This window comes from Neoarius graeffei, chromosome 20, assembly GCF_027579695.1.
Source record: "Neoarius graeffei isolate fNeoGra1 chromosome 20, fNeoGra1.pri, whole genome shotgun sequence".
Classification (NCBI taxonomy): domain Eukaryota; kingdom Metazoa; phylum Chordata; class Actinopteri; order Siluriformes; family Ariidae; genus Neoarius; species Neoarius graeffei.
The window spans coordinates 58,587,307-58,610,814 of NC_083588.1; the positions used below are offsets into that span (position 1 = coordinate 58,587,307).

Sequence of the window (23,508 nt, forward strand, 5' to 3'; positions counted from 1 at the left end):
GAATAAATTCATCAACCATCATTAGATGTACACTTTGATGTTAAAATTTTTATTTTAACTCTTTTGTAGCTTCATGTACACTACCAAAACAATAATTACTGAGATAAATTACTGTACAACGAGACTGAGATGTTGCTTGAAAAAAAAAAACAAGATGACTGGTCAGATTGGTGGGTTTTTTTTGTTTGTTTTTGTTTTTAACTCACAGAAAAGTGCACAATGGGGTTTTATAATATGATTCAGTCATTTCGTTCAATCTGGCAACCCCAATTTAAACGTCATAACAATTTGTCACCTATAGAGGGCGCGCGTTGCCAGATCGCATCTTGTGACTGATTCCCAAGACTGTTTTTCGCTGTAGTATGGGTGCATCCCATATAATTACATACTGCCTTTATACGCGCGCTACCTTAGGTGTAGAGTTCCTGACTAGTGCGCCCTACGTAGTGCTCTTTATATCCGATTGGCACTCAATCCATGTTTACTCCAAAATGACGGAACAGAGCGCTTCTCCGGAGGATCCGTGGCATAAAGTAGGCAACATGTAGTACATTTTATAGTAATTTAATGTTTTGTTTTGTGAAATGATACAATTGAGGGGGTTTTAAACGTGAATTTAATAATAAAAACACGCCAGAAGCCAATGTTTATTAACTTTAGTGACATTTACGTTAGCAAAGATGTAAAATTAGCTGTTTGGCTAAACAGCAGCATGATCCGCTAAAGCTAAAGACACAGTTAGTGATTGAGTGTGAACACTGTGTGAGTGAAGAGTTTCCGGTGGAAACACCATGTTGTCTCTCTTTAGGCAGGTTTTAAAGTCTTTATTCTGGAGTTATTTATAATAACAGCTACAGGTTTACATTCATCACTCCATGTTTGTGTAACAGTAACATTCTTCACAAAGGGGAAATTCACTCCCCTCATCCGCCCTCCCCACACCTGCACTCCCCACACCTATTTTCCACCAGACTCATATAGACTCTATCTATCTATCTATCTATCTATCTATCTATCTATCTCTCAAGATGCGTGTCTGTCCATCCTTTGGTGCAGTTCTTTGTTTACCTGTCTGTCTGTGTATTCACCTGTCCGTTTCTGTCTGTCTACTTGTTTGACTGTGTATCTATCTGTGAATATGTCCACCTGTCTGTGTCAGCCCATCTGACTGACTCTGCCTGTCTGTCTGCATTCACTTGTCTCTGTCTGTCCACCTGTCTCCTTTTGTCTGTCTGGCCGTCTGTGTCCATCTGTCCGTCCTCTTGTCTGTGTTCACTTGTCTGTGTCTGTCTGTATCTGTCTATCCATCCACTTGTCTGTGTCCATCTGTCTGTGTTCACTTGTCTGTTTGTGTCCACCTGTCTCCTCTTGTCTGTCCACCTGTTTCCACTTGTCTGTCCATCCGTCTGTGTCCACCTGTCCATCCTCGTCTGTTTGTGTTTGTATCCGTCTGTCTGTGTTCACTTGTCTGCGTCTCTGTCTGTATCCGTCTGTCTGTGTTCACTTGTCCATATCCGTCTGTCTGTGTCTCTGTCTGTATCCGTCTGTCTGTGTTCACTTGTCCATATCCGTCTGTCTGTGTTCACTTGTCTGTGTCTGTCTGTATCTGTCTCTGTGTTCACTTGTCTGTATCTGTCTCTGTGTTCACTTGTCTGTATCTGTCTCTGTGTTCACTTGTCTGTATCTGTCTGTCTGTGTTCACTTGTCTGTGTCCGTCTGTCTGTGTTCACTTGTCTGCGTCTGTGTTCACTTGTGTCTGTGTTCACTTATGTCTGTTTGTGTCCACCTGTCTCCTCTTGTCTGTCCACCTGTGTCCGTTTGTCTGTCCATCCGTCTGTGTCCACCTGTCCGTCCTCTTGTCTTTTTGTGTTTGTATCCGTCTGTCTGTTTTCACTTGTCTGTGTCTGTCTGTATCCGTCTGTCTGTGTTCACTTGTCTGTGTTCACTTGTCTGTATCCGTCTGTCTGTGTCATCTGTCTGTCTGTGTCCACTTGTCTGTCTGTGTCCACCTGTCTCCTCGTCTGTCCGCACCTGTCTTCTCTTGTCTCTGTCCATCCGTCCACCTGTCTGTCTGTCTTTCCACCTGTTTGTCTATTCATCTTTGTTTACCTATCTGTCAATATGTCCACCTGTCTAACCCTCTTAATGTGTCCATCTGTCTCACTGTCTTTGTTTTTCCACCTGTGTCTTGAAATGTCAGTCTGTTTATGTATACTTGTCTGTATGTTTACCTGTCTGACTGTCTAGTTATTTGTCCGTATACCTGCTGTCTGTCTGCTGCTCTCGTCCTGTACATATACAACCTGTATAAGTGAATAGAGCTGATCTGTGTCTGTCTTGCCGTTTCTCTTACTATCCATCCCCTGTCTGACCTCTCTCTTTCTCTCTCCTCTCTCTCATACCATCTGTCTATCCATTTGTCCCTTCTGTCCAGTGATCTGTTAAACTCTCGAGTCTGTGTAGCTCAGCTACATGTTTATTAATAAAACACACATGACGTTTCGCATCACCCACGTCAGTGTTAAAAGTGAAAAGACGGCGGACGCTGATGGTTAGTTTTTTTGAGCTCCTCTCACAGTAGGGGGTATCTGTGTCCTAGATGCAGAGGAATAAAAGCAGGATGTGTTAGCCAAGTGTGTGTTGAGTGGTCAGTACCTGCGCATGTCTCTGTCCTGCATTCTCATTTTTATTTGAGCTGATCTGATTTTTTTTTTCCCTTTATTCCTTGATCGATGTGCTTCGCGTCTCCTCACCATGGCTCAGCAGACTGACAGCACTTTTAGCGACGGCTTTGACCACAGTAAGTATGAAAATCCATTTCTAATTATTTTGTGGTTTATTAAAACAAACACACGACAATATTTTTGCCTTTTGATGTTTATTTGTAATGTGGGTTAAACTTTGGTGCATTATTTTGTATTATTGGGTTCTCTTTGACAGGTTTCTTTGCAGAAAGTGCCCGTAAGGGTTCGGTGGTCTCCAGAGCCAACAGTATCGGCTCCACTAGCGCGTCCTCGGTGCCCAATACAGGTGATGATTACAGTCTTACTCTCAGCTCATTATTCACTTCAGTATAATCGAGTCTGAGCGCAGATGATGTCCAAAGAGGATTTATATATTTAAGAGCATGTATTAAATAGAGATCTAGTTATGGCACCTGACAAAGTGTAAGAGGCGTGGTCTCTGTACCAGTCAGAGTGAAGGAGGCGTGGCCTTTGTGAATGACTGACTGACTGGTGTAAGAGGCGTGGTCTCTGTACCAGTCTGAGTGAAGGAGGCGTGGCCTTTGTGAATGACTGACTGACCGTGTAAGAGGTGTGGTCTCTGTACCAGTCTGAGTGAAGGAGGCGTGGCCTTTGTGAATGACTGACTGATGGTGTAAGAGGTGTTGTCTCTGTACCAGTCTGAGTGAAGGAGGCGTGGCCTTTGTGAATGACTGACTGACCGTGTAAGAGGCGTGGTCTCTGTACCAGTCAGAGTGAAGGTGTGGCCTTTGTGAATGACTGACTGACCGTGTAAGAGGCGTGGTCTCTGTACCAGTCAGAGTGAAGGTGTGGCCTTTGTGAATGACTGACTGACAATGTAAGAGGCGTGGTCTCTGTACCAGTCAGAGTGAAGGAGGCGTGGCCTTTGTGAATGACTGACTGATGGTGTAAGAGGCGTGGTCTCTGTACCAGTCTGAGTGAAGTAGGTGTGGCCTTTGTGAATGACTGACTGACGGTGTAAGAGGCGTGGTTTCTGTACCAGTCTGAGTGAAGGAGGCGTGGCCTTTGTGAATGACTGACTGACGGTGTAAGAGGTGTGGTCTCTGTATCAGTCTGAGTGAAGTAGGCGTGGCCTTTGTGAATGACTGACTGATGGTGTAAGAGGCGTGGTTTCTGTACCAGTCTGAGTGAAGGAGGCGTGGCCTTTGTGAATGACTGACTGACGGTGTAAGAGGCGTGGTCTCTGTACCAGTCTGAGTGAAGTAGGCGTGGCCTTTGTGAATGACTGACTGATGGTGTAAGAGGCGTGGTCTCTGTACCAGTCTGAGTGAAGGTGTGGCCTTTGTGAGTGACAGTGTAAGAGGCGTGGTCTCTGTACCAGTCTGAGTGAAGGAGGTGTGGCCTTTGTAAATAACCAGCTGACAGTGTAAGAGGCGTGGTCTCTGTACCAGTCTAAGTGAAGGTGTGGCCTTTGTGAGTGACTGATAGTGTAAGAGGCGTGGCTTTTGTACCTGATAGAAGGAGGGGTTTTGTTTATTCCACTGAAGGTGTAGCACCTGTGCTTTTCACTCCCACTGAAGGAGGTGTGGTCCCTCTGTCACTCCCAGTACAAGAGGTGGGGCCTCTCTGCCTGTCAGTCAGCATAAAGGCGGCATGTCCTTTGTGCTTGGAACGAAAGAGGTGTGGCCTTTGTTCCTGATGGGAAAAATCTGCATACCTCTTTGTCACGCCCACTAAAGGAGGCGTGGCCTCTGAGTGTCTGTCAGTCTCACTGCAGGAGGGATTCACCTCTGCATTCACTGCTGTGCTCTTTTTTTTTTTTTCTCTCTCTTTTTCCCTTTCTAAGTTAAACAAAGAAAGGAAAGATGATTCCAAAGTAAGAAAATCTAAAACAGGAATTTTACACAACCTTACAGACGCATGTGATCCGCTCTGGAATTCAGTGAACTAAAGGCCAAGTGCTCAGATTAACTCACCAGTGACCTCAGGCCCGGAGTCATTACTGTACTCCCGCTCCAGTGTGACGTCTATAACCTGTGATTGTGTTTGATTGTTGTATGTTTGCCTTCTTCGCTGCTTCTGTGTAACGCTCTTTCCAAGGCAAATTCTCTTACAGGATCAACAAAGTATTGATCCAAGTGTTAATTTGTCTCAGATGATGAAGACAGCGACTACAAACACGAGACCAAGGACTCGTATAAAGACCGCCGGAGACAAGCGCACACACAGGCTGAGCAGAAACGCAGAGACGCCATTAAGGTAAGACATGGCAAGAACGATAGCAGAACAGACAAGCTGAATATGACAAGGGTGAGGACTGAAAAGTATTGGCACCTCTTGTGCTTCAATTTAATTAGATCACGAGTTTATTACTTTGTTCATTGTGTACTCAGTGTTTTTCATTTCCAGTTTTCTGTACAGATCATGACTAGTTCATTTTTTTTTTTTTCATAAACACACACCTACGTATAGAAAGGCTACGACGACCTGCAGTCCATCGTACCCACCTGCCAGCAGCAGTCTGAGTTCGCCATGGCTGCGCAGAAAATCAGCAAAGCCACGGTGCTGCAGAAAAGTAAGAGTCTCACACAACGGACAAACGATTCGATCGATAGCATGATCAGAGGAGGAAAAAAAAGGAAATCAAGGATCGAGCTTGAAGTTAGTTGTAGAAAAAAAAGAGCAGATAATCTGACGAACGGAAGAACTTTCACCAGGTTGCTTCTTTCATCATTCATGATGGTGAGGAAACCCAAGATCCGGGTCACATGTCAAAGCAGGGTTTCGTGTTCAGACAAGATCTACTCAGTTGTTGCCATGGAAACGCTGACACCAAGTGCTGCTCCTTGTATTGTATTCGTATCAAATCTGGTGGTGTGGAAATGGAGGTTTAACAAATTGCCAAGTGTAAAGATTTTGTGTGTGTGTGTTTGCAGCCATAGACTACATTCAGTTTCTTCACAAAGAGAAGAAGAAGCAAGAAGAGGAAGTGTCCATGTTAAGGAAGGAAGTGATGGCGCTGAAGATTATGAAAACGTGAGTCAAGTTCCAAAAAGTGGAAGGCCAAAGGTAAAGGGGTCACGTGCGACAAGAAGCGCTTTTAGAGCGTTTAACAGGGATGAGAGTTTTCCGCTTTTCGGCAGATTTCCGCTTTTTCTGAGTAAAAAAACAACCTTTTTTTATATTATGCCAAATCCGTTGAGAAATTTTTTTTTTTATTAATTGAGGGGGGTTGGGGTATGTTCCTTCATGTTGTTCCAGACATCCCAACCTGCAGAAACTCATTTCAGGGAGGTGTCGTGACCCCCCCCCGATTATAAAAAAGTCATGCCGCACGAATTTTTCCCCCATCGGTGGGGGGGGTTTGAGTTTCTGCAGGTTGGGATGTCTGTAAACCAATCAGGATGCTGTTTGTCTAGCATGCACTACATGAACAGGCACACGCGCAGTCTCTTTCGCTCTCCGTCATATGCGCGATGCAGACATTAATGTTTCGCGTGCACGCTCTTGCTCGCTTGCTCTAGATTCCGGGAGATATTATCCAATTTGCGGGCATCAGGGAGCCTCTATCAGTATGCAGGAGACTTCCGGGAGTCTTGGGATGTCTGTTGTTCAAACTGAATTAACTCCAACGATGTTTACACATTATTTGTAAGTCGCCATCTTTAGTCTCGTTTAATCTCGTTGAATGTGATGTAAAATTCGTGTTATCTGCATTGTTATTGGTCAAAACATCGATGTCAAGACCATAATAGCCAATCAAAACAGTCTTTCTACAAAGATGCCCACAGCCGTTTTCTTTTATCAAAACTTACACATGTTCGTGAGCTGCATATCAAAAATACGCTCCTCGTAATCGGCGTGTTTTCTCAAGATGCCGAATACTATTGACAAGCGAGATGAAGCGAAGGTACATGAAATTGATCCTGGTATAAAAAACAAGTTTAGCAAAGCAAGAGAGGAGTGTGAGAGAGAGAGAGAGAGAGAGAGAGAGAGTAGAAGAGAGCCAAACACAGGAGGAGCGGGCTAATGAAAGAAAAAGGAAAAAAGAGAGGACTGATGAGCTTTTGGCTTTGGCCAAGAAGCTGAAGAAGAATTCTAAATGTCTCGTCTCGTCGTCTTCCGCTTTATCCGGGACCGGGTCGCGGAGGCAGCAGTCTAAGCATGGAAGCCCAAACTTCCCTTTCCCCAGACACCTCGGCCAGCTCCTCGGGAAGAACACCGAGGCGTTCCCAGGCCAGCTGAGAGACATAGTCCCTCCAGCGTGTCCTGGGTCTTCCCCGGGGCCTCCTCTAAATTCTAAATGATCTAATGAAAATTTGTTTCAAAAATAACTGGGAACTGTAAACAACTTGAACTGTAAAAAGTGTGAACAGACACTTGCTCTTGCTTTTGAAGAAAACATACAAGTGATGTGGACAATAAGATAAAGACAGTCTCCATAAAATATGCATTTGTTTGATTCAATACATTGAATACATATATGATAATTTGAATTATAGCTGACAGTGTTGATAACTATAACTTTAAAGTTTAAATAGACATTGTGAAGAAATCATATACAAGTAATGTGGACATTAGGAAAAGGTCAGTCTCGATAAGATATATAAATGTTTTTATTTAATTCAATATATTGAATATATGAAAATTTGAATTATTAATGGAACTGTAAATAACTATGAATTTTAATGGACATTTTTTAGAAAAACAAGTGATGTTGACAATGAGTAATAACCAGTCCCCATAAAATGTAGATATTATTCTGAATTTTGATACATATTGTTCTATATAATAGTGTTTTTATTTCAATAAGTATGAAAATAGGCGGCAGCACGGTGGTGTAGTGGTTAGCGCTGTCGCCTCACAGCAAGAAGGTCCGGGTTCGAGCCCCGTGGCCGGCGAGGGCCTTTCTGTGCGGAGTTTGCATGTTCTCCCCGTGTCTGCGTGGGTTTCCTCCGGGTGCTCCGGTTTCCCCCACAGTCCAAAGACATGCAGGTTAGGTTAACTGGCGACTCTAAATTGAGCGTAGGTGTGAATGTGAGTGTGAATGGTTGTCTGTGTCTATGTGTCAGCCCTGTGATGACCTGGCGACTTGTCTAGGGTGTACCCTACCTTTCGCCCGTACTTAGCTCGGATAGGCTCCAGCTTGCCTGCGACCCTGTAGAAGGATAAAGCGGCTAGAGATAATGAGATGAGATGAAAATAGGCATCAGGTGTTTTAATTAACTACAGCTCAGATTGCAGGAAATAGGGTGTGTAAGGTCTCATTTTGAAAAAAATTTCATGGGGGGTGTCCCCCTGGACCCCCCTTACTACTTCGGGCGCCTTCGGCACCCTCAGGAAATTTTACAGATTTTCTGCTTTTTTTCATCAGGACCCACTCTCATCCCTGGTTTAAAGCCTAGGTCACAACCGGACGTACGATTTTTTGGCCGTGCGATTTTTAGCGTTTCCCAAATCGCTGCGTTTTTTTTTTATTCATGGAGAAAGACGCACGTTGGCTGTAAGTTTGTCTTGCAACCTGAAAAAAAACGTAAGTGCCCGTAGAGTTTGTTTGACGTGACAAAGAACCTCTGCGGCCGGTCTGCGGCTCGAAAATCAGCACATCACACGCGCGCCCTCCGTGCGTTTCTTGCGTTTTTTGCACGTAGACCGGCCGTAGGAACACGTACGGCCGGTTGTGACCGAGGCTTAAGGAAGTACACTACCGTTCAAAAGTTTGGGGTCACCCAGACAATTTTGTGTTTTCCATGAAAAGTCACACTTTTATTTACCACCATAAGTTGTAAAATGAATAGAAAATATAGTCGAGACATTTTTCTGGCCATTTTGAGCATTTAATCGACCCCACAAATGTGATGCTCCAGAAATTCAATCTGCTCAAAGGAAGGTCAGTTTTATAGCTTCTCTAAAGAGCTCAACTGTTTTCAGCTGTGCTAACATGATTGTACAAGGGTTTTCTAATCCTCCATTAGCCTTCTGAGGCAATGAGCAAACACATTGTACCATTAGAACACTGGAGTGAGAGTTGCTGGAAATGGGCCTCTATACACCTATGGAGATATTGCACCAAAAACCAGACGACATTTGCAGCTAGAATAGTCATTTACCACATTAGCAATGTATAGAGTGGATTTCTGATTAGTTTAAAGTGATCTTCATTGAAAAGAACAGTGCTTTTCTTTCAAAAATAAGGACATTTCAAAGTGACCCCAAACTTTTGAACGGTAGTGTAGTTTAGTCAGAAGAGGAAAGAAAAGAAGAGACTGTGCTTTATCATGATAATCATAAAAATAATCAAAGTACCTCTTGATACGACCGATTTAAAAAAAAAAAAGTGCGTTCTGATTGGCTGGAAGTACAATGATGACGGTTAGTACCTAAAGACTCTGTATTAAATCTTTTATTAATAAAATTGGCAAGTCAGTGTAGATCAGCGTTCTTCAGATTCAGGGATTTTAGGGAACTGAATGTAATGGGTTTTTCTTGGCTGCCACACATATTGTTTTACACCTGTTTAATATTAATGTCTCTATACGGATGGTTTCGCGAGGATTCATTGCTCTGGTGTGTGAGTTTTGGCGTCGCAGCTCACTGTTTTGTTGTGACCTGGATTTGGTAAGCCATCACTGAACATCACATTGCTTCAAAGGGGGAGAAGAAGAAAAAGGGGGGGGGAAGGCAGTTGAGTGGATGAGGATAACATGATGCATTTAGCAGGCGCTCTTATCCAGAGCGACATACAGCGTACCCAGGTGGGGGTTAGCTGCCTTGCTCAAGGGCACTTTAGCCATTCCTGCTGGACCAGGGAATTGAACCTGCAGCTTTTTGGTCCCAAAGCTGTGTCTCTATCCATTAGGCCATGGCTTCTTCCCAACAAGAACTAGAACACAAGTAAAATGACCGAAGTTCACAATGATGAAATGAAGCTCTGGGTGGATTTTATTTCGAAGTTTGTAATTTCAAAAGAGAGAATTTCTGCTGATTCGGTGAGGGTTTTTTTTACACCACCAGAATTGACAATTCTGTAACAGACTGCGTGATAATCTAATGTGTTCTCCATGTCGGATTATACGATGGAAATCCAAGACCGAAAACTGAAGACTACAGTGGTGCTTGAAAGTTTGTGAACCCTTTAGAATTTTCTATATTTCTGCATAAATATCAAGGGTCGACCGATACATCGGCCGGCCGATGTATCGGGCCGATATTTGCGTTTTTTAAGTGCATCGGCCGATTCGCATGTGGTTTGGCCGATCCGCGCACCTCCCCGCGCGTCATTTACAGACCGGCATCCAAGCCTTGGATTCCAAGGCCAGCTCTGTGTTGCCAGAAGACCCGCGATGCACGCTGTCGCGTCACCCCCCTCTGATAGTGAAGTGCACAGCCCCGAAAGCTACAGCCACGGTAAGTTTTAAACTTTCAGAGCCTCTAATGCTTTTAAAATATTGTTTGAAACCACCAAATTTTATGTTCTCTTTATTACATGTGCCTGGAAGTTTATTAAGTTAAGTTATTGAGTGGGTCGGAAAAAAACGGAAATCTGATGTGCGCATTTAATGCTCTACCCGCCAAAGTTGCCGAATTGTGACAGCTCGTGGTATTGAAAAAAGTAAGCCATCACGTTGAATAGAGTGAAAAATCTTGCTTAAACCCCTTTCCACTGGGTGGCAGACACGTTGAACTTCAGGCCTTTCTTAGAATTAGGACACCTCTTTGTACTTATTCGTCGACTATTCCCCTCCCAGGGCCGCATAGATGGCTCTGTTCCCTCCTTTAAGACTACACGCGGAAGTGGTGTCGCCCCGTCATTATTGGAACATAGAGCAGAACCGATGTATTGAGATTGTGCAAACAATTACACAGAATAAACACCCAAATACACTCCATAAGTAACTTGCCATGTTAGTTTATGTGTAATAACGGTATACTGTTCCCTCAAGGTGCGTAGGAATTTGTAATATCCCCCCGTCGTGTGTAGGGATTTATAAATAATATCCCTCGTCGTTTTGACAGTTTAATATGTATTAATTTTTAAGTGAATATAATACTGTATTAAGCAGACACTTGAACAATTAGTTGCTCAATGTGCTTCAGACATAATGGTTATTTTCCTATTATTCATGTTATGGTGTGATGAAAGGGTATAGTATAAGTATAATATATAATTTTTTAAAATAATTTTTTATAGTATATAATTACAAAAAATTTTTTTAAACATTTTTTACCCATATTGGTCCAAAATATCGACTTAAGAAAATCGGCAGTCCATATCGGCCAATGGTGATGAGAAAAAAATCGGTATCGGCATCGGCCATTAAAAAACCCGTATCGGTCGACCCTTGATAAATATGACCGAAAACATCATCAGATTTTCACACCAGCCCTAAAAGCAGATAAAGAGAACCCAGTTAAACAAATGAGACAAAAATATTATACTTGGTCATTTATTTATTGAGGAAAATGATCCAATATTACATATCTGTGAGTGGCAAAAGTACGTGAACCTTTGCTTTCAGTATCTGGTGTGACCCCCTTGTGCAGCAATAAATGCAACTAAACATTTCCGGTAACTGTTGATCAGTCCTGCACACCGGCTTGGAGGAATTTTAGCCCGTTCCTCCGTACAGAACAGCTTCAACTCTGGGATGTTGGTGGGTTTCCTCACATGAACTGCTCGCTTCAGGTCCTTCCACAACATTTCCATTGGATTAAGGTCAGGACTTTGACTTGGCCATTCCAAAACATTAACTATATTCTTCTTTAACCATTCTTTGGTAGAACAACTTGTGTGCTTAGGGTCGTTGTCTTGTTGCATGACCCACCTTCTCTTGAGATTCAGTTCATGGACAGATGTCCTGACATTTTTCCTTTAGAATTCGCTGGTATAATTCAGAATTCATTGTTCCATCAATGATGGCAAGCCGTCCTGGTCCAGATGCAGCAAAACAGGCCCAAACCATGACACTACCGTCACCACGTTTCACAGATGGGATAAGGTTCTTATGCTGGAATGCAGTGTTTTCCTTTCTCCAAACATAATGCTTCTCATTTAAACCAAAAAGTTCTATTTTGGTCTCATCCGTCCACAAAACATTTTTCCAATAGCCTTCTGGCTTGTCCACATGATCTTTAGCAAACTGCAGATGAGCAGCAATGTTCTTTTTGGAGAGCAGTGGCTTTCTCCTTGCAACCCTGCCATGCACACCATTGTTGTTCAGTGCTCTCCTGATGGTGGACTCATGAACATTAACATTGATTAATGTGAGCGAGGCCTTCAGTTGCTTAGAAGTTACCCTGGGGTCCTCTGTGACCTCGCCAACTATTACACGCCTTTCTCTTGGAGTGATCTTTGTTGGTCGACCACTCCTGGGGAGGGTAACAATGGTCTTGAATTTCCTCCATTTGTACACAATCTGTCTGACTGTGGATTAGTGGAGTCCAAACTCTTTAGAGATGGTTTGTAACCTTTTCCAGCCTGATGAGCATCAACAACGCTTTTTCTGAGGTCCTCAGAAATCTCCTTTGTTCGTGCCATGATACACTTCCACAAACATGTGTTGTGAAGATCAGACTTTGATAGATCCCTGTTCTTTAAATAAAACAGGGTGCCCACTCACACCTGATTGTCATCCCATTGATTGAAAACACCTAACTCTAATTTCACCTTCAAATTAACTGCTAATCCTAGAGGTTCACATACTTTTGCCACTCACAGATATGTAATTTTGGATCATTTTCCTCAATAAATAAATGACCAAGTATAATATTTTTGTCTCATTTGTTTAACTGGGTTCTCTTTATCTACTTTTAGGACTTGTGTGAAAATCTGATGATGTTTTAGGTCATATTTATGCAGAAATATCGAAAATTCTAAAGAGTTCACAAACTTTCAAGCACCACTGTACATTCTGCCAAACAGTGCAGCACTTTGGTTTGGGGCTCTTAGACTGAAAAGCCACGGCCTAATGGTTAGAGAAGCGGCTTTGGGACCTAAAGGTCATCGGTTTGATTACCTGGACCAGCAGGAATGGCCGAAATGCCCTTGAGCAAGGCACCTAACCCCACCCCCACCCCGAACTGCTCCTCAGGCTGCTCTGGGTGTGTTGTACGTCACTTTGGATAAGAGCGTCTGCTAGAAATAGTCTCCCATTGTCATACTGGTAAATACACTTGACGCGTTCGATCAGTGGATTTGTGAGATGAGCATCAGAGATTTTTAATCAAAATTTTTCTGGAAGAACTTCGTAATCATCTCATCACATCACATCTCGACTCCCGACCAAAGATTTTCCTGTGTTGTACAATTACGCCTGCAACGGCTAAAATCCGGGCTGAAAATCGTACACTATAAAGCAAGCGGATTAAGTGATGGCTTGGCTAACGGTGGAGAAATAACACGCAGGACGAGAACAAGACGCACACCCCGAGACCTGCTTTATCAGCGGCATCCTGCTGTGTACTGACAGACGTGAGGGGCAGAACGGATCCGTCATTTCTGCACGGCTGTCTATAACAAAAGCACCAGCTTTCATAAGAGTTCAAAAGAACCAATTTTCATGTGCATCTCCTTTTCATTCTGATTTTTTTTTTCTAAATGTTTGCTCATCCTTGTGTGTACATGAACTGTCAGTTCTGTGTGTTGTACAGGAACTACGAGCAGATCGTCAAGGCTCACCAGAACAACCCTCAGCAGGGCAGCGAGCAGGTGTCCGATCAGGTGAAGTTCAGCGTGTTTCAGAACATCATGGATTCTCTGTTCCAGTCGTTCATCACCTCGGTGTCTGTCAGCAGCTTCCAGGAGCTCTCGGCCTGCGTCTTCAGCTGGATCGAGGAACACTGCAAACCGCAGGTTACACACCCTGACACACACACATACACCTTATACGCTCACTGGCCGCTTTAATAGGAACTTGATTCTAAGATTCACCGCGAGTTGGCCTTGTGGTTAACGTGTCCGCCTCTCGATTGGGAGATCGCGAGTTCTACTCACGGTCGGGTCATACCAAAAGACCATCATAAAAATGGTACCTACTGCCGTCTGGCAAGGCACGCTGCAATACAGATGCGAGCGGAGAGTCAAACTCTCGTGCTTACCAGAGGACCCGCCCCTCACTGTAACCCTAGCTATGTGAGAGGCCGAGGGCTATGGAAACGGAGATCGGCGCCGCCTAATGCACCACATGGCGTGGAAAAGACTTTGGTTCTAAGATTCCTGTTCTTAGCTGCAGGACTGGAACCCAATGTGGTCGTCTGCTGTTGCTTTTCTGCTCACCACGGCTGTAAAGAGTTGCTATACCCTTCCTGGCAAAAAAAAAAAGCTTGAACCGATCTGCATTTTCCCCTCTGACCTCTTATCAACAAGGCGTTTGTTTCCACCCACAGAACTGTCTCTCACTCACCTCAGTGCTTTCTCGCACCATTCTGTGTAAACTCTTGAGACTGTTGTGTGTGAGAAAACCCCGGGAGAGCAGCAATTTCTGAAACACTCAAACCAACACCCATGTCACAGTGAAATGTTTGAATGAATAAAGTGAACATTAACTGAAGCTCTTGATTTGTATCTGCATGATGGTGCTGCTGTCGAGGGATCGGCTGATTTAGAGAACTGCATCGAACAGCGGATGGATGGATGGGTGTTCCTAATAAAGTGGCCAGTATATAGATGACCGTTTCAGCCCTTATTGAACTTATCCGCTCATAGAAAAGGTTGACCAGAAATTAGTCAAGTTGGAGACGCACTTGGGGCATTTTCACACGTGAGCCCAGGAGTGGAACAGAGGCAATCAGGTGTGGCTCTGGGTCACATTCCAAGGAACGTGATTGGTTCATCTGGTATTGTTACTTCCTGTTTTAAGGGTTAGTACGATTAGAGGAGGAGACTGAACAACTTACTGATGCATGAAACCAGACTTTAATAGATCTGGAGTACTGTAATTAGTTCACCTTTTGAGATGTGAGTGCTTGCACTGAGAGCATTATGGGAGAGAAAAAAAACACAAACGCCGAGTGCCGGAGAAATATCATCTAATTTTATTTTTTTTTGCGGTGCGGTTTCCATCAAATCCTACGCTCTGATTGGCTTGCGAGCGGGTCCGTAGCCTACGATACAGACCCCGGTTACGGACCTCTGGCGACTCGCTCATTCACAACAACAAAAAACATAGTAGCATTTTTTTGTCAACATTTTTTTTAAATAAGATTTATTTATAAGATTATCAAAAATCTTACATTTTTGCCAGCGTTTCTCAGGAGAATAGCATTAATTTTACAGCATGAATAGCGATAATGACAGTCTTCACAGTGAAAGCAAGTTTTACTACCCTGAGGAAGAAGAAATAAAAGAAAACATTTCAGGAGAAAGTTAAAAACCTGTAACTGTTGCTAACGCCGAGCAAAAACATGGCTGAATCCTGAATGACTCAATTTTGTTTAAATAGGGGACTGCATAGGCAGCAAAATGTAGTTGTTTTCCTGCCATGGAAGTGCACTTGTATACCGAGGAGGAAGCAATTTGCATTACAGCCGTGAATGAGGATTCAAAATGGCGGCTCGGCTCGGTTTTCCCTTTCGGGCGCTCTCGTTTTCTGTTAGAATTTGGTAAAGAAAAAAATTAAATATATATTTACCAGCTTAAGGTCGGTCCGTATGGTGAAATACCGTGACCTCGGCCTTGAATACTGACCTCGGTAGGGTATTAGGCAGAAAAAGAAATTTACCAGTCAAAAATAATATTTTATATAATCCTGATAAGCGCCGCAGGTGCGAAGACGAGCGCCGCAGGCGCGAAGTCCCTCTAGGGGGGTCTGGGGGCATGCCCCCCCAGAAAATTTTTGAAATTTAGACTTCATTTCCTGCATTCTAGGACATTTTCAGGGTGAAATGGCGTGTAATTTTTGATCAAAAATATTGCATATTTTTACTTTGTATTTTTTTTCAGTTTCACTCCTGAATGTATCAGATGTATGTATGGTGTTTGATTTGGTAACAAAAGTGAAAAGAAAATAAACAACAATGAATTGTATATAATCTTTTGATCTAGTTACAGTATTTAATAAAAAAAAAAAACCAACAGTATTCTATTTTACCATACCCCAATGAACCCCCCTTGTTAATCAATGTATCACACATACCTTTTCTGTCTTTTTGTGGAAAAACGAATCAGTTTTTGTCACATTCAATTGGGGCGTTTGTTGGGATTCATCTTGATCCAGAAGAGTGAGTCAGCAAAAAAAAAATGCGGTTCTCCCGCCAAGAAAGAGGAAACTACAACGCAGGGTGTTTGGCAATTTTCGACCAATCAGAATTCGCGATTTATTCAGTCCGCATGTTACAAGATTCAGTGCGGGCCAAAATGGCGGAAACGATGAACTATTCTGATTTTTCATTTCAAGTTTTCAGTATTTTTCGTATTAAACTGTGTTTCTTACGATTTGTAAATGATGGCGGAACCACACACGGACTGGCCATCGGGAGTAGCGGGAGTTTTCCCAGTGGGCCGGTGGTTCAGTGTGGGCCAGCGGAGAAAAAAAAAAAAAAAAACAACAGTTGCGCGCTGGCCTTTAATATGATAAGCAATGTTAAGTTTCTTTAACAAACTGTTAACATTGCTTATCATATTAAAGGCCAGCGCGCAACTGTAATAAGCAATGTTAACAGTTTGTTAAAGAAACTGTTAACATTGCTTATCATATTAAAGGCCAGCGCGCAACTGTTTTTTTTTTTTTTTTTTTTTCTCCGCCGGCCCACGCTGAACCACCAGCCCACCGGGAAAACTCCCGCTACTCCCGATGGCCAGTCCGTGTGTGGGCGGAACATAACTGGATTTATCGGATGACATGTGGGAGTATTCATGTGCGAAAATTTTCGGCATTATCGTCCGTTTCAGTATCCGTCTGTGTGTATACTTGCCCGTTGAAATCGGCAATTGCCCGTCAAATTTACGGGTGGACGGGTCTCTGCCTAATACCTTAGACCTCGGCCCAGAGGGCCTCACTCAGTACTTTCAAGACCTCGGTCACGGTATTTCACCATACGGACCTCCCAGCTGGGAAATAGCATATATATATTCCATCCACAGTCACTGAATATGACCAGTCACGCATTCCGATTGGCTACTTTTACTACTAGGATATCAGCTCATGTACCGTGAGTAGAGAAAAACAAAAGGGCGGAGCGTGTTGCTGAACCAACCGAGGAAGAAATAAAAACTCTACTCGAAAACAAAGCCCCAAAAAATAATTAAAAAAGCAATAAAATATGAAAAGGAAGTATTTGATGGTAAGAACATATCTCCCCTCCCCCCCAAGAATTATCGCATTTTTCACAAGTTGCTCCTGTCATTTCGCCAGTTTGTTTACTTTCTTCATCTCTAAGCATTAAAATTGTTTTTTTTTTTTAAGACTGGTTCAAAAGCTCAAAGAAGTTTGAAATTTACAGAACTGAAATGTCCAAGAAAGAATTAAATAAATGTCTAAAGTTATTCTATACCTCTGCATGACAGCAAGACGGCACTTTCTACAACAAAAACAGCACTAAAATCAATTCGTGCCGCCATCGATAGGTTAATAAGTCCGCCTAAGCAGAAATTATTTTGTCGGACGTTTTGTCTGAAGTTTTTATATATCGAATTTGCAAAAAAAAAACCTGCTGTTTCTCAAAATCCAGTGAAATGTGGATAGAATAAAACAGTTATTCCACTCAATCTTGTCGTACCTTGGTGCTACGTGCCTCGTCGGCTATCGGCTCATGTACGGCTCGATTTCGTGGAATGATTGTTAAATATAAGCGAGATCTGCTCCTCCTTCGCATGGTGACCTGCATTAAAAAAAAAACGCTGTTTCTTAACTCTTTACCCCTTAATGACGACCCTGTGTATGTCCCATAATGACGACACATGACGCCGGCGTGCATGCACCATAATGACGACATTTGACGACTCTGAATTTGCCTCTACATATGTTTTTTTTTTTTACAGGTATCCCAGGTGAATATTTATGATAAAATGTATGAATTTTGAAAAGATAATTGAACGTTATATAAAGCATCTTTGTAAAGTTGCAGTAATCATTTATTGTACGCCATTTGACATGAATTCTTCATATAAAATGTGAAGATTGGTTTTCACACACGCCCTGTGAGTTGGTGAATGTTGAAACATAACTTTGAGTGATTTTTGTATTGTGTCCTGCCCTCTTTTTTTCAAAAATGTATGAAGGAGAAAACTGATATGAACAAAACCTTGTCTTTAGACTTTTTTTTTTCTTGTATGTTCTAAGGGTGAACAGTTGTGCTCAAAATAATAGCAGTGTCTTTAAAAAGGCGAGTAAATGTCAAAATTCTTCAAATAAATTGTACTTTAATGAACACAAATGCATTGGGCATACTGCACATTCTATTTCAAAGCAAGAAAATTGGAAAAAGTAATTACATTTCATAATATTTCACAGAAAGTCAAGAAATGTAATGTTCAAAAAAATAGCAGTGTTGACATCTTTCTTTGGAAACTCAAAAATGTACCAGGCAAACTAAGAAATTCTTGAAAATTCAACTTTGCTGAGTATCCTAAACTAATATTTTGTTGCATAACCATGGTTTCTGATAACTGCTTCGCATCTGTGGTGCATGGAGTCGACCAACTTCTGGCAACGGTCAACAGGTATTGCAGCTCAGGTCAATTGTACTACGTTCCACAATTCCTCTGCATTTCTTGCTTTTGCCTCATGAACAGCATTTTTTATGTCAGCCCACAAGTTTTCTATGGGATTGAGGTCCGGGGATTGTGCTGGCCACTCCATTAGTTGGATGCTGTTTGTCTGGAACCATGATTTTGCTCGCTTGCTGGTGTGTTTGGGGTCATTGTCTTGTTGAAACACCCACTTCAAAGGCATTTCCTCTTCAGCATATGGCAACATGACTTCTTCCAGTATCCTGATGTACTCAAACTGATCCATGATCCCTGGTATGCGGTAAATAGGACCAACACCGTAGTATAAAAAACATCCCCATATCCTGATGCTTGCACCACCATGCTTAACAGTCTTCACTGTGTACTGTGGCTTGAATTCTGTGTTTGCAGGACGTCTGACAAACTGTCTATGACCCTTAGACCCAAAAAGAACAATCTTACTTTCATCCGTCCACAAAATATTACGCCATTTCTTTTCAGGCCAGTCGATGTGTTCTTTGGCAAATTGTAGCCGCTTCAGCACGTGTCTTTTCTTTAACAATGGGACTTTGCGGGGGCTTCTTGCTGGTAGATTGGCTTCACATAGACGTCGTCTGATTGTACCAGTACTCACAGATCTTCTTTGATCCTCCTGGAAGCTGATCATCGGCTGAGCCTTTGCCAGTTTGGTTATTCTCCGATCCATTCAAGAAGTTGTTTTTCTTTTTCTTCCTCGTCTTTCTGGTATTGGCTGCCATTTTAAAGCGTTCGATATCATTTTAGCTGAACAGCCTATAAGTTTCTGCACTTCTTTGTAGGTTTTCCCCTCTTTTATCCGTTTCTTGATTAAAAGCCGCTCTTCATCAGAACAGTGTCTTGAACGACCCATTTTACTTGGTTTTTCAGGACCAATGCAGGACAGCCAGCATATGCAATGTCAGTTGCCTTGATCCTTAAATAAGGACCACCTGTTAACACCTTTTTTTTTTTTTTCACAAAATCAATGCCCTCCCTAATTGAACACACCCCTTTCAGCTAATCATTCAATTTCACAGAATCAGTAGCATGCACGGCAGGCCTGTTGGGTCTGTTGGTTTTCTATACCTTTACTATCCCCTCCAGAAACTTGCTTGCGGTGTAAAGGTTGAAATTTTAACAAAAACAGTGATTTATCTTGCTACTGTTGAGGGACTGCTATTATTTTGAACATATACAAGGGTGGCTGGAGCAACTGCTTTAAAGGGTAAAGAGTTAAATCACGAGTGATGATCCCAAAGAAAATCTGTCCAAACGAAAGCAAAACTCGGACTCAAATATTCAGAAAATGCCAAGTATGAGAATGCCCTTTATCCCAGAGCCATGAAGCCAACGTTTTACTGTTGTGTTGATTTCTTCACCGTGTGTGTGTGTTCGTTCCACAGACGCTGAGGGAGTTCGTGGTGGGTGTCCTGAGGCAGCTGAATGGCCAGCTGTATTAATGTGCTGGAGATCTTTCTTACACTCAGGATGTGGAGTTCAGAGACTTCAGGTTGCTGTACTTTTACCAACACTACCAAAGGCACAGATTATTATTGTTGTTATTGTTGTTGGTGGTTGTTATTACAGGGCCTCAAGTGCCTGTCACACAATGCGACATTTGATACATGCTGAGCCGCCTTGGTTTCCTCCAGTGTAAGTAGTTAAAGTGTTAGCCTAAGTGTAATTGGGGCTGAAATCCGGAGAATTTAAGCCTCTGTATAAGGCAGATACACTGTGCTGAGCGTAAACGAGTCCACCCCCTTTGAAAAGTAACATTTTAAACAATATCTCAATGAACACAAACAATTTCCAAAATGTTGACAAGACAAAGTTTAATACAACATCTGTTTAACTTATAACGTGAAAGTAAGGTTAATAATATAACTTAAATTACACATTTTTCAGTTTTACTCAAATTAGGGTGGTGCGAAAATGAGTACACCCCACAACAAAAACTACTACATCTAGTACTTTGTATGGCCTCCATGATTTTTAATGACAGCACCAAATCTTCTAGGCATGGAATGAACAAGTTGGAGACATTTTGCAACATCAATCTTTTTCCATTCTTCAACAACGACCTCTTTTAGTGGCTGGATGTTGGATGGAGAGTGATGCTCAACTTGTCTCTTCAGAATTCCCCAGAGGTGTTCGATTGGGTTCAGATCAGGAGACATACGGTACTTGGCCACTGAATCACTTTCACCCTGTTCTTCTTCAGAAATCCAACAGTGGCCTTAGATGTGTGTTTAGTCATGTTGGAAAAGTGCACGACGACCAAGGGCACGGAGTGATGGTAGCATCTTCTCTTTCAGTATAGAGCAATACGTCTGTGAATTCATGATGCCATCGATGAAATGCAGCTCCCCGACACCAGCAGCACTCCTGCAGCCCCACATAAGGACACTGCCACCACCATGTTTCACTGTAGGCACCAAGCATTTTTCTTTGTATTCCTCACCTTTGCGATGCCATACAGTTTTGAAGCCATCAGTTCCAAAAACATTTATCTTGGTCTCATCACTCCAGAGTATAGAGTCCCAGTAGTCTTTGTCAGCATGGGCCCTAGCAAACTCTAGGTGGGCTTTTTTGTGCCTGGGCTTTAGGAGAAGCTTCTTTCGTGGACGGCATCCATGCATGCCATTCCTCTGCAGCGTATGCCATATTGTGTCACGGGAAATAGCCACCCCAGTTTGGCTTTCTACTTCTTTAGATAACTGCAGTGAACTGGCATGCCGATTTTCTTCAACCCTTCTCATCAGAAGACGCTCCTGTCGAGGTGTTAACTTCCGTGGACGACCTGGACGTCTCTGTGAGATGGTTGCAGTTCCATCTTTCTTAAATTTTTGTACCACTTTTGCTACAGTATTCTGACTGATAAGTAAAGCTTTGCTGATCTTCTTGTAGCCTTCACCTTTGTGGTGGAAAGAAATTATTTTCTTTGGGGAATTCTGAAGAGACAAGTTGAGCATCACTCTCCATCCAGCATCCAGTCACTAAAAGAGGTCATTGTTGAAGAATGGAAAAAGATTGATGTTGCAAAATGTCTCCAACTTGTTCATTCCATGCCTAGAAGACTTGGTGCTGTCATTAAAATCATGGAGGCCATACAAAGTACTAGATGTAGTAGTTTTTGTTGTGGGGTGTACTCATTTTTGCACCACCCTAATTTGAGTAAAACTGAAAAATGTGTAATCTAAGTTATATTATTAACCTTACTTTCACATTATTAGTTAAACAGATGTTATATTAAACTTTGTCTCAACACTTCGGAAAGTGTTTGTGTTCATTGAGATATTGTTTAAAATGTTACTTTTCAAAGGGGGTGTACTTATTTATGCTGAGCACTGTATGAGTCATAGATCTTAATAAGCTTGTTTATCGTCTAATTAAAGGTTGCATCGTGCAACAAAATACAGCCATGTGAACTGGGGTGTGTTCCAGCTTTGGACGTGATCACAATGTGAATGTTTCTTCTTTAGAGGTGTTACTGAAGCACGAGCCACTCTGGGCACAGAACTCCAGTACTTCAGGTTCCGTGACCCAGAAAGTGCATCAGTGTCTTGTCTTATCTTACCGCATTCATCTGAGAATGATGCTGAGGAACTCCAGTTCCTCTTCAGTCCCAGTCAAAAGTTTGTACACCCCTGCTCATTCATAGTTGTATCTCCTAAGCTTCAAAACACAGTCACTGCAGTGCTATTTTTTTTTTTTTAAACAACTTGATGTGCAGGAAGGAAGTGCTGGTCACGATCACAGTCGCGCCACGTGAACACACCCCAGGTCCATGTGTTGTTTATCAGCAGCTCTGTACACCAATGCAATAATGTAAGTGTTTTTTATTGCACATGTAAAATGCGTGTGCTCTCTTGCTTACCTCTGAATCAGACTCTCTCTTATCAGTCCAGTCTACGGGTGTGAACGTGATCGACGCCGAGTGAAATGCTGAACTATCGCACGCACACACATTTGTGTTTGTGTTTTCACTGTTACCTCATATTCAGATCCCAAAGCACCATTTTTAATTACAGAACCGTGGTTCCATGTGAGACCAAACTTGGCGAGAAGTTGTACTAATCCCAGCTTTTTTTTTTTTTTTTTTAAAGCAACCCGATTGTGAACTGTAAGGGGGGGGAGCATATTGACTCCTTATTCAGGTGCTTTTACTACTTTAAAGTGTAGCACAAACCACTGCGGGGAGGGAAAAAAGCAGGAAAACTAGTTAACGGTCCCATGGCATGGTGGTTTGTTGATGCTTTAAACGGGCTCGTGGAGGTTTCCGGATGTTATATCCGCAGCCTTTCTCGAAATGAACCCTCGGCACGTAGATATAGCCTCCTGGGAGAAAGCCCCATTTCAGCTCTTTTCCCAGTGCGTCGTTTTGCTAATGAGAAGCATGGAGGCGGGGAAGGGTACTTGACCAAGCTGCGGGCATGCTACCTGTGTGTGAACAGTAGCAATGGCAGGTCAAGCAACAGTCCAAGCTTTCGCTTTTGACCCGGAGTCCGACTTCACAAGTCTAAGGTGGGGTTTACATTAGACCGTATCAGCGGATCATCAGATTAACGTTTTTAAAACGATTAGCGTGCACACAGCAACGCCAATACACGGATATGCTCAGCTCCGCAGGCATCCTGCGCTCCAAATCACTCCGCCCTGAACAGCGAGTGCCCTCTGGATGGTGTGCACTCCGGCCCTGCGCAGCTCACAGAGCGCGCGAGCAGGAAGTGAAAGTCCGCGCCGTTTTTCAGCAGTCGCGTCACATGACCAACGTGGCATGACCAACGCCAGCGAATCAGGAAGGTGGATGTCACAGTGACGTTGTCCAATGACGACGTCAACTAGAGCTCAGCACAGCGTATCCTCATTCCTCAATGTTTACACAGCACCAGATCAGATACGTAATGGATTGAATACGTGGGCCCTGGCGGATTCAAGTTGTTCCGCCTGTGGAGTCGTTTCCCGGCGTTTTAATGTGAACGGACAGTGCATCCGCGACGAAAACGAGACGGATACGGTCTAATGTAAACACCACCTAAATAAGGGAGTGTGAAAATGTGTGTATAACACTAGCAGTATAGTGTTTGTGTGCACACATACTCGCTGCTATCAGCACCT

At 42.8% G+C, this 23,508-nt stretch overlaps 1 protein-coding gene across 2 annotated transcripts; it reads left to right on the top strand.

Annotated features, from left to right (window-relative positions):
- Positions 1-466: 466 nt before the first annotated feature.
- Positions 467-20,159, top strand: mlx (MAX dimerization protein MLX). Of its 2 annotated transcripts, none has more exons than XM_060902067.1 (8): positions 467-533; positions 2,764-2,800; positions 2,941-3,030; positions 4,861-4,964; positions 5,178-5,280; positions 5,642-5,741; positions 13,356-13,557; positions 19,794-20,159. In XM_060902067.1, exons 1-8 carry the CDS (start codon positions 492-494, stop codon positions 19,848-19,850), a joined length of 735 nt encoding a protein of 244 aa, XP_060758050.1. In that variant the 5' UTR covers positions 467-491; the 3' UTR covers positions 19,851-20,159. The 2 variants fall into 2 exon arrangements, with proteins under 2 accessions (XP_060758050.1, XP_060758051.1); XM_060902068.1 differs by having other exon boundaries at positions 485-533; positions 2,767-2,800.
- Positions 20,160-23,508: the final 3,349 nt, after the last annotated feature.